Source organism: Anopheles merus, chromosome 3R, assembly GCF_017562075.2.
Source record: "Anopheles merus strain MAF chromosome 3R, AmerM5.1, whole genome shotgun sequence".
Taxonomy (NCBI): domain Eukaryota; kingdom Metazoa; phylum Arthropoda; class Insecta; order Diptera; family Culicidae; genus Anopheles; species Anopheles merus.
Window position 1 is genome coordinate 28,403,893 of NC_054084.1, and position 10,207 is coordinate 28,414,099.

The 10,207-nt window shown below is 50.5% G+C and overlaps 2 protein-coding genes across 2 annotated transcripts; one reads left to right on the top strand and one right to left on the bottom strand.

The window, feature by feature from the left end:
• Nucleotides 1-3,204: 3,204 nt before the first annotated feature.
• On the top strand, nt 3,205-8,975 carry LOC121596689 (suppressor APC domain-containing protein 2). Its single transcript, XM_041921848.1, has 2 exons — nt 3,205-6,405; nt 8,128-8,975. Exons 1-2 carry the CDS (start codon nt 4,870-4,872, stop codon nt 8,665-8,667), a joined length of 2,076 nt encoding a protein of 691 aa, XP_041777782.1. The 5' UTR covers nt 3,205-4,869; the 3' UTR covers nt 8,668-8,975.
• Nucleotides 8,923-10,088, bottom strand: LOC121596690 (probable palmitoyltransferase ZDHHC24). The gene is made up of 2 exons (XM_041921849.1): nt 10,028-10,088; nt 8,923-9,958 (listed from the first exon to the last, which is right to left on the bottom strand). Exon 2 carries the CDS (start codon nt 9,950-9,952, stop codon nt 9,080-9,082), a length of 873 nt encoding a protein of 290 aa, XP_041777783.1. The 5' UTR covers nt 9,953-9,958; nt 10,028-10,088; the 3' UTR covers nt 8,923-9,079.
• Nucleotides 10,089-10,207: the final 119 nt, after the last annotated feature.

Genomic DNA, 10,207 nt, shown 5'->3' on the forward strand with positions numbered 1-10,207 from the left:
CGATCGCTCGGCAAACATTCCAGCGGATTTATTTTAATATATTTGTTAACTTTAGCAAATAATTTATTTCACTAAAAAAAATTGCCATGTCATTACAATGATTGATTGATTCCAAAAACTTCAAATGATTTTTTTTTCTTGTTTTCTTTCTGTGTTTACTGTTCGATTTGCAACATTGTATTTTTTACCTCCTTTTCAATAGATTTATGTAAACTTTTATTATAATTGGTATAGAATAACATTAATTTTTTTAAAAATAAATTAATTATTACAGTTATATTTGATGTTACAAAGTCTTATACATTTGCAGATCTATATGTATAGATTACTTTCCAACACATATTTGTCAATTTAAACGATAACGAAACGAAACGATGTTCTAATGAGAATGATAAAAAAATAATTACACTGTTTTCCGGGTCAATTTTCAATGTGAACAGCATTATTCAAGACTTGCAAAATGTTTTTCAACAGCTTTCATTATTTCTGACAGCTGTGCTGTTACAAAATCCTCTCACGATTGTTGAATAATGCCGTTCAGATTAGAAACTGATCCGGAAAACAGTGTATACTTGTGGAATTATTTATTTCAGTTTAAATTAAAATATTACGAAATTTCTTCAATATAGATCCCACTTTGTCTTTTAAGTGTATGTTTTTTTTTTCTTCAAAATTTATTTATTCACATTTTATTGATCTATACTATATTCAGTGTTTAATTCACCTTCTTTGTTCCTTGAACTACTCTAGAACTTTTATCACTTCAATTTACTTTTTTTAGGTTTTTTTGGTTGTACTGTTATAAGAGGAAATAATATGATAACGGCCTATTTGTGCTATTAAATAATCATAAGTATGAATCATAAATGTTAATTTTCAAATAAATTACGCAGTTTAGTTATTGAGTGTTTGAGTTTTTCATCGAACGATGTAATATTTACATGCCTGCCTGTACCACCAGTTGACTTGGCTTGCAGTGACGGTCTTGGTTACCAGCAGCAGGAAAGATAGTCCTACGTACGGGGTACGGTCCATTTAGGGCTTGAACCCATGACGGGCATGTTGTTAAGTCGTACGAGTAGACGACTGGACCACGGGACTGGCCAAATCGACATGCCATGCGCCTGAGACCCATTGCCAACATCCATCCAAATGTAACCGAACATTTAAAAAAGCTCATAGACTCTTTCGACATCGATCGCTGTGAAATGATACACTTGTTTCAAAATCTCATTTAGTTAGTGCATTAGCCGTGGAGAAGAAGACAAAAAAACGCGAAAACAATCCCATCCAACCGGAACATGTCCACCCAGTCCACCCGACCGCAATTCATCGCAAATCGGAATACCGGTACGGAATTAACCTTGGCGAATAATGCTCCCTCCCTCCATTGTGGCCGGAATTGCACACGGGTGCCGAATAAATCATTCAACTACCCCGGCTCCCCGGCCTGTTGAAACGACTTCCGCGTACAGTCTCGGTTCCACCCACCCCGAAGACCTCTGCGAGTAGGAAAAAAAGGGTGGTGCATTCGTACCGGTATGTCCGATGACACACTTTTTCCAGGCAAACAATGGCAATTTTACGCTTTTAATTTTATTCGCTTTCATTTTCCACCAGCACAGGCACAAACATTGATCGTGAGAAGACTTCACCCGGCTTTGGTGCGGAAAATAGAATCGAGTTCGAGTTCTGCGGAAAGATCGCGTCGAGCCAACAGCGCCGTTACGCTTCACGTGACCAGCCAGCGACCATATAGCGACCAACCGGAAGCGCGTTGATTGTCAGCGTGCGTGGGCGCGAGGTGGCGATCGTGGCGACATTTGGACATGCGAGTGGGCTTTTGTTACATGGTCAATCGGTGTAACAGGTTGATCTCGCCACGGCATGATGGGAAGAGCGCCGGGGGTGATATGTGGGCAGTCAGCATGACGTCTTTGTTTCATCGAACGTACCCCACGATGTAGTCATTGTTATGCGAAACAAAAGCTAACGGAGAGGTTTGTTTGATGCACAGGTTCTCAAGCCTTATGTGGAATATCTGTTTGTGTTTTTGTAGATCATGCTCCAGTGTATTGCAGACGTTGATCAATTTTCCTCAAACGATGTTTTAGAGTATTGCCTACCGTACGGGACATCAGCACGCAAAATCTCAAAGTGCACGCGCCATGCCTTGAAGACCTTCGCAGTTTACGTTACGCGTTCGGGTTGTTTTCGTTTCGTCTGCTCTTCTCGACATGCCAGGGCACCATCCACCAGCCGGGAGAGTCGCAAATCGTCGCAAGAAAACCAGTTTTGGAGTTGCGCCAACATCTTTCGCCAACCGGAGCGCTAGCTGTTGCTGTTATGTGCTGTGTTATACGGAGCCTGGACAACAGCGAGACGTATGAAGGAGTCTCGAGTCGAAATGCTGAGACACGTTTGCAAAGCTTCTACGTTCTGCATTGCAATTAGGGTTTGGATTAAAGTGAGAGAGAGAGAGAGAAAGAGAAGAATCAAATCAATTCAGCGTATGATTGCAAATCCAAAACACCTCAAGCGTTGTGATCTTCACTGTACAGCGGCACCATTTGTGTCACTCTCTTATGACCACCAGATACCATCTCCTTCTCCTACATGACTCAACGTCGCTGCAAAGTAAACAATCGTTTATCGCAATTTCCGATCATAATTCACACCGTTTCGTCAACAAAAAGCTCATTTCCCTCCCCGTTGCTGGTACACTGTAAACTGGCTCTACACGCATACCAAGGGGGCAAAAGCATACAAAGGCATGAGCATAAATACGGGGCGGCAAAAGGGAAAACAATTGCAACCTAAAACCAGCTTACCCTCTCCTTCTCGTTCTCCTCCTCCCCTGCTGTGCTTGCGTAATCCTTTGGAGGGTAAGTGGAGATTGAGATTGAAGGGTTTTTTATGCTCAGTATGAGAGATATGGTGGCGTCTCACCGTTTACAGTGGCTGCCTGTTAACTGTATATTTTATGACGTTTTGTCTCCTCGAAGTAGGGGGAGTGGTGGGCTGAGATAGGCAAAGAGCCTAGCGGGATTTAAAATGCAAAACAAAAAGCACCGATTTCAGCACGTTCACCCCCAACCTATCATATCTCTCGCTCTCAGCTCTGTCAAGGAACGGGTCGCATTTAAAGCCGGACACGAGCAAGGCAGTGCGGTTTTATGCTCAACTACCTCGAGCAGGCGCTCGGTCGGACAGTTTTATGGCCTCCCGCGCGCGCGCGTGTGTGTGTGTGGAAGCGTTGTTGGGGATGTTGGGGGAGGGTTTGTGGTCAAGAAAAGGACAAACAAACAAAAAACAAACGCTAGTTCAACAGTGGTGAACAAGAAATGGCAACTAGAAAAAAAAACAAGCGTGCCATACCATAAATTCCAATTGGTTGACTTTCCAAATCACTTAGCGCCTAAAGTCAACCACACAGGCCTCATACATCATCCCCCAAAAGTGTCTTCTTCCGGATTAGGATGCCCCGACGTCGCTTCGTCGTTGTCCATCGCCTTCTCTCTTCCTCTCGCTTTCTGTCTCTCTCGCTCTGTGATCACTTAAGATCCTTGATCGACCTTCCTCGGCTTTACAAAGGCCCTTCTTTTTTGGCCTCTCTCTATCTCTATCTCTCTCTCTCTCTCTTTCCTTCTCTCCCTCAGTACCGAAATTCGTATGCACCAATTCCGTCGCTTACTGTGCTGTGTGTGTGTGTGTGTGTGTATGTGTGTGTGTATGTAGGCAACGCACACCCCTAAATGCCAATGTTTTTTTGCTCTCCTTCTCCCTCTCTTTCTCTCTCTCTTTCTCAAATTTGTCCCATTTCAACGATCTCCTTCCTCCGTCAACCCGTCGGGTTTCTCGCTCCATCCGTGTGTGACAAAACCATGCAACGACCCCTTCAAACGCAGTGGCAGAGGGAGGCAGGAGGCAGCTGATTTGTGTTTGTTCGGAATCAGGTTCTGCCCCTTCACCTCCCCGTTAAAGCCAGGGTGGAAGGGATGCAAACGCAAAGGGAAGGGAAAAATACACACACAAAAGAGAGCGAGAGAGAGAGAAAGGGAGAGAACACAACAAAGCAGAAAGTTCAAACGCGTAAAGGCGCGCTGCGGCATTCTCTCGCGTGACTTCACGGGCGACGGATGCTGTCCGCGTGATGCGCGCTGATCGTTGTTGTACGGGGGTTCGTCGCTTGCTGTGATCGGGTCGGACGGGTGAAGCTATCGCATAGAGAGAGGAGGGGTCCGTTGGTTTCGGGTGTTGGTCGTTTCGAGCCTTGAAAGTGACAAGCGTTAGTTAAGGGCAGTGCTAGCATGAGAGTGATCTTGAAGTGATCTGCATACGTTTGTTGGTCTGGTGAAGTGATTAACGATCTTGTGTGATCGTGCTGCTGTGTTAAACGTCTGCCGTTAAACAGTGGTGTTAATAGTAGCTCGTGTGACAGAAGCAGAAAAGCAAGTAGAAAGCAACTCTTCTGTAGGGTGATACCTGTGCGTTGCCAATCGTACCTGTCGTTTATGTCTGTGCGCGAACGCGCCAAGAAGGATACGAAAAGTGAAAGAATCGTGCAGCCTGAGGCGCTATTATACGCTCACAAACACAGAGAGAGAGTGAGAGAGAGAGAGAGAGAGCACGCTGTGACGCTTTGTACATGTGTGCGTGTGTGTGTGAAGTGTGTTAAAAGCAAAACAACAATCAAGTGTGCCGTTTCCGAAAAGGATCCGAAAGGAAAGCAAGAAAACCGGACGGGCGTACGCGAGCGCCTTAAAACGTGTTTGCGCGCGCCACCTGGATGGGGAGTTTCTCTTGCATTACTGGATGACTGGCCTTGTGTGTGTGTGTGTGTGTGCATTTGGTTCGGCAAAGTGAGCGATGGACCCACTGCCCAACCGCAACCGAAAGAACATACTATCGCTGAGCGTGCAACGGACGGCGACCACGGCAACGACGGCGTCAGACATGACGTCAGCAATGGGGACACACCTGCACCGTCAGCAGCAACCCCAGCAGCCCCAGTACCACAATCGACACACGGCCCTCCCGGGACAACCGGGCGTCGTGCTGCCTGGGGCATCGTCTAGCCCGCTGCTGGTGCATTCCAGCTCGGCGTCTGCCATACCGGACAGTCGCCCGTACAATCCCCAACTACCACCACCACCACCACCACCACATCATCACCATCATCACCACCACCAACAACAACAACAGCGGCAGCAGCAGCAGCAGCAGCATGAGGAGGGCGGTTTGCCGAAAGCGTTCGTCGCCGCCATGCGCACCCTGTTCGACATCATGGACGATCGGAAGACGGGCTGCGTGCGGCTGGCCGACATCGAGGAGCGGTGGCAGGACGACGGATCGAAAGGGCTGCCACGTGGTGTCATCGAAAGTTTGCGCAAGGTAACGCCCCCGAGCGGGCTGCTGTCGTTCGAGCGCTTCTGCAGCGGCCTCAAGATCTGCCTGTTGCGCAACCAATCGAGTCCACTGTCCAGCTCACCGCTGGGGCTCGTCTCGCCCCACTCGACCTCATCCTCACCGCTCGCAAGCCGCGATGAGCCGCCGCTGAAAGCGTCCATGGCAAAGCTGTCCCTCTCGCGGCCACCTTCCGCACCGCTGCTCGATCTCGACGGTGGTGGTGGTGGTGGTGGCAGTGCCGCCAAGTTACCCACACTGGCACCCGTTTCCGCCTGGCACGCGACCGGTCCAACGTCCAACACGGCCACCGTACGCCCGAACAACGCAATGCCGGCGCAGAAAACGCTCAGCATGCCGCAACTACTCAGCCCGGACGGCGAGTTGGATCTGGAACGGCCGCCGATCATACTGCCGGGCGCATTCGGACCACCGAAACCACCGCGCGTCTCGCTAAATCTGGAGCACAATGCGCAACAGCATGCGCAGCAGCACCAGCAACTTCCGCTACACAATCCAATGATTGGTGGAGGGGGTGGTGGCGCTGGTTCCAGCATTGATAAGGCAGAGATCCGCAACGCGCTCCAGAACTGGCAAATGTCACTGCTGCTTGGGGAAGCGGGCGGAGATAAGGGCGATTCGGGCAAGGGGACACTGCGCCCCCTAGCACGTGGTTCCGCTGACGGACAGACGGACCTGTCCACCTCCTCGCCCTCTCTACAGTCCATCAATCAGCTCGACGGCGCTCGGCTCAGTTCCGGCGGCCTGTACCAGAAGAAATCGCCCGGCGCGGCCGGGCGGCGCCGGGAGCCGCGACGCCACACGCTCCAGAACGGCGTCGACTACAACATGCTGAAGCGGCTGAAGCAGATCGAGCAGGAAAAGGACATCCTGCTGCAGGGGCTGACCGGGGTCGAGCGGGCCCGGGAGTGGTACCACAAGCAGCTGGCGGCGGTGCAGGAAAAGATGCGATACCTGGGCCGTCCTGGATCACACATGGTGAGTGGTGATGGGTAAATACCATTTTTTTCAGGAGTCGAATCGATCCGACTTCGGTACCCATCGGAATCGGACTCGGAGTTACTCCGGACTGTTTTAACGCGAGGAGGGAGGGGGGGGGGGTGGTTTAGGTGTGCACGGGAAAATACTTCGGACTCATCGACTCCGAATCCTGATCAGTCCGGACTAGTCCACATCTGTCCGGATTAGTGATGTGCTCTTTGGAGCGCACCCATGACTCCGATCCGACTCCGGCTATTGTTAGTCCGATTCCGACTCCGTCAAAATGCGAACTACTAGCTTCGCTCGGAGTCAGAGTCGTTCGTAGTCGTCAGAGGCGCTTGGAGTCGTTCGATTTCGTTTGGAGTCGTTCGGAATCGGAGACGTCCGGAGTCGTCCGAAGTTGTTTGGATTCGTCCGGAGTCGTTCGGAATCGTCCGAAATTGTTTGGATTCGTCCGGAGTCGTTCGGAATCGTCAGAGTCGGCTAGATTCGGAGTCATTCGGAGTCGTCCAGGGTCGTTCGGAGTCGACCGTAAACAGGAGCCGTCCGGTGTAATGTGCTAGTGATAAGGCATTTCACTTGGTTGGGTTTTTTTTTTGTCTCTAACTTTGCATGTGCACTTCGTATATAGGCTTTTGTTTCGAAGGCCGATTCCGGTCGACTCTGGACGACTTCGACTCCAACCGATTCCAAACGACTCCGAAAGACTCCGAACGACTCCAAAAGACACCAAACGACTCCAAACGACTTCGGAAGACTCCAACTCCCAACGACTCCGGACGACTCCGACGACTCCGAAGGACTCCGGACGACTCCGGACAACTCCGGGCGATACCGGACAACTCCAGACGACTCCGGATAGTGCTGGGACCTACCTTCCGAAGTTGATTCCGACATTATCGGAGTCGGATCGGAGTCGACTGCAGATTTTTTCCTACTTTATCCATCACTAGTCCGGAAGAGTCAGGAAGCGTCCGAACGAGTCTGGTTGAGTCCGAGTGATTATTTCAGGTTGGCGATGCAAAAACAGTAAGATAATTTCAATTTCAAATGACAAAAAAAATGTTAAACTCTATCGTAAATATTCGATGGTTTACTTGAAAGTGAACGAACTCATCAATAATCGTCATTTTGGGATTTAGCATCGTAACATCAACCTAAACTACTCGCCCTGAATCTACCGGACTCGTTCAGACTCATCCAGACCCATCCGGACTCATCCAGACTCATCCGGAGTCGGAGTTGATCCATGACTCCGGATTACCCATCACTAAGTGTCAGTGGTGGTGACGATGGTGAACACATCCCGGATGCACGTGTGCAACTCGATACGCGTGTGACTCCTCGGGAAAGGGGAACAAAGCTTTCGCCCTAACTAAACAAACTGTCGATTTTGCTGAAATTGATCTACTTTTGCTGCTATTTTCAATCGATTTAAGTTGTGTTTGCTTCTCGCTGGAAGAAAGTTAAAAGCCATGCCATTATTCAGTGCCAACTGCTTAAAAAAAAGTGGTGCGGTAACTTAAAGCGTACCCCAGAGGGGGCGAAACGGCATAATTGACGGCTTCCGGTGGACTGCTCGCTTCAGGCTAATCGGCTCGTTGCGTTCGCTAATCCGTTGCCAACAATTAACAAGCGGGGTCATGTCTCATTTTTAACTCCGTTTTTCTTTCTCTCTCTCTCTCTCTCTCTCTCTCTCTCTCTCTCTCTCTTTCGCAGGAAATGTGGACCGAAACGCAACAGGAACGGCTCGATCTGCAGCGGGCCCGTGTGCTCGAGGTGAACCGCCATCTAATGATGCTGGCCGAAAGCTGGGAACGGGGCGGTTTCCCCATGCACATGAACCTTGCCCTACGGCCACTGCCCGGCGGTTTCGCGGGTGCTCCGGGCCACTATCAGCAGCAACGGCCGCTGCATCGTCCGGCCCAGTCGAACGCTAGCATTCCACCGGCGGTACCACCACCACCTCCACCACCAACAGCATCTGCAGGAGCAACATCTTCAGCGGGAAATTACCAACCGACAGCTTCACAGTCGCATCATCTCCAACAGCAGCAGCAGCAGTCCCAACAGTCGCCGGATATGGTAAACCATCTGAAGCAGCAGAACCATCAGCTTTGCGAGGAGATTAACCAGAAGAACGAGAAGCTGTCCCTGCTCGAGCGGGAAAAGGCGGCACTGATCCGGGAGCTGCTGCAGCTGCAGCGGACTAACCGGGCCAGCAGCATGATATCGAACACGGAGGAGCTGGTGTTCTGAGACACTTGCCGAGGGTGCTCCCAGTGCCATTTTGCAAAAAGAGATTTCTTCCCCCGTTCTACCACCCCGAAACAATACGCTAGTCATCACGTGTTGTCGAGCTATGCGCCGTAGAGATTCGTCTGTTTGGCGTGCGGGCTTTGTGTTAGCAATGTTAGGGCCGATCTTAAAGGAGGCAACACAGCCACGTACCAGGTGCTTCTTTCATATCGTTTCTGTTCATTAAATTAAAAGAACCGGACGCTCACGCGAGAATGATGTGTGGGTGATTGGTTTATAAAACGATTAAAGTAAATGATTATTTTAACTACAAACTGCGTGTGTGTCCCTTAAATGCTATCAATGGCTGTACCAATTCCCCGCTAGTACTTTGGTTTTGTACAATTGATCCGAACTTGCTGCCTCCTTCCGGCTACTTACTCTTAAGTGTCTGCTTCTGTAGCGTTTCCCAGTTGACACCGTTGTGCGGTAGCTCGCTGGCAACGAACGGTGAAAGCCACGCAATGTACCACCGGTTGCCCAGCACCATCCGCAGGTTTTCCGCCCGGCCCATATCGTACTCCGGTGCTTTTCGCTCGTGCACGACCGCACCGCTCAGGATGAGCCGGCCGTGGTAGATCAGCAGTACGCCGGTGAACATAACGCCCACCATGTTGATCAGATAGATCACCAGATAGTACTGCTTCGTCGACGTGTCGATCAGTAGCATCGCGAGCGGGAACACGATCTTCACCAGCGACGTCCAGTTCCGGAACTCCTCGCCCCGCACGAACCACAGAAAGTAGTTGTTCAGCACGCTGGCGTACAGCGTGGAGATGAACAGGTACACCACGAACAGGATGAAGTAGCGGTGGTTCTTGTGCCCGATGCAGCACCCGGTAAAGACGCAGTGATGGTCCCGCTTCAGGATGCACGTCCGGCAGCTGGCGCAGTGCCAGGAGCGGGGCGGCGCGATGAACTCGCAAGTCGCGCATAGATGCCAGGATTTGGAGCCGAGGCCGGTCCCGGCACCGGCCGTGGGCACGCTTGCCGCCGGCAGCTGGATCAGCTCGGTCGAGCAGCTAGTATCGCACAGCATGGTGGCGAGCATGTGGGCCGTTACGTTGAACAGCAGCAGGACGGCGGGCACGAAGTGCACCCAGTTGTACACCGAGTCGGACCCATGGATGCCCGGTATCACGACGTACACCTCGAACCAGAAGGTGATCGGGATGATGCCGGCCATAAAGGCGGTCGCAACCACGTCCTGCAGCGTGCGGGGCAGCACGTGTTTCCGTATCCTCATGGTCGACTGCAAGCAGCGCGGGAAAGGGAATGGATTAGATAGGGGGTAAAGGAATAAAATGTACAAACTTGTTACCGAAATTATTCCACTGCCTTTCGCAGTGGTTCGATTGTAAACAAAAGGCCGTGAGCTGGTTTTGTTGTTGTGCTGTCAGTTGAACTGACAGCGCGCTGCAAAATTGGACGCATCTACAACTCATAGTTCAGTGTTTGAACAGAGACGGAGGCGAATGACAAACGGTTTGTTGGCTTTCAG

Excerpts from the sequence above, each read along its gene's own strand:
- LOC121596690 (XM_041921849.1), bottom strand. The coding sequence starts at position 9,952 with ATGAGGATACGGAAACACGTGCTGCCCCGCACGCTGCAGGACGTGGTT.
- LOC121596689 (XM_041921848.1), top strand. The coding sequence starts at position 4,870 with ATGGACCCACTGCCCAACCGCAACCGAAAGAACATACTATCGCTGAGC. Across the intron at positions 6,406-8,127 it reads GCCGTCCTGGATCACACATG|GAAATGTGGACCGAAACGCA; the intron begins GTGAGTGGTGAT and ends TCTCTTTCGCAG.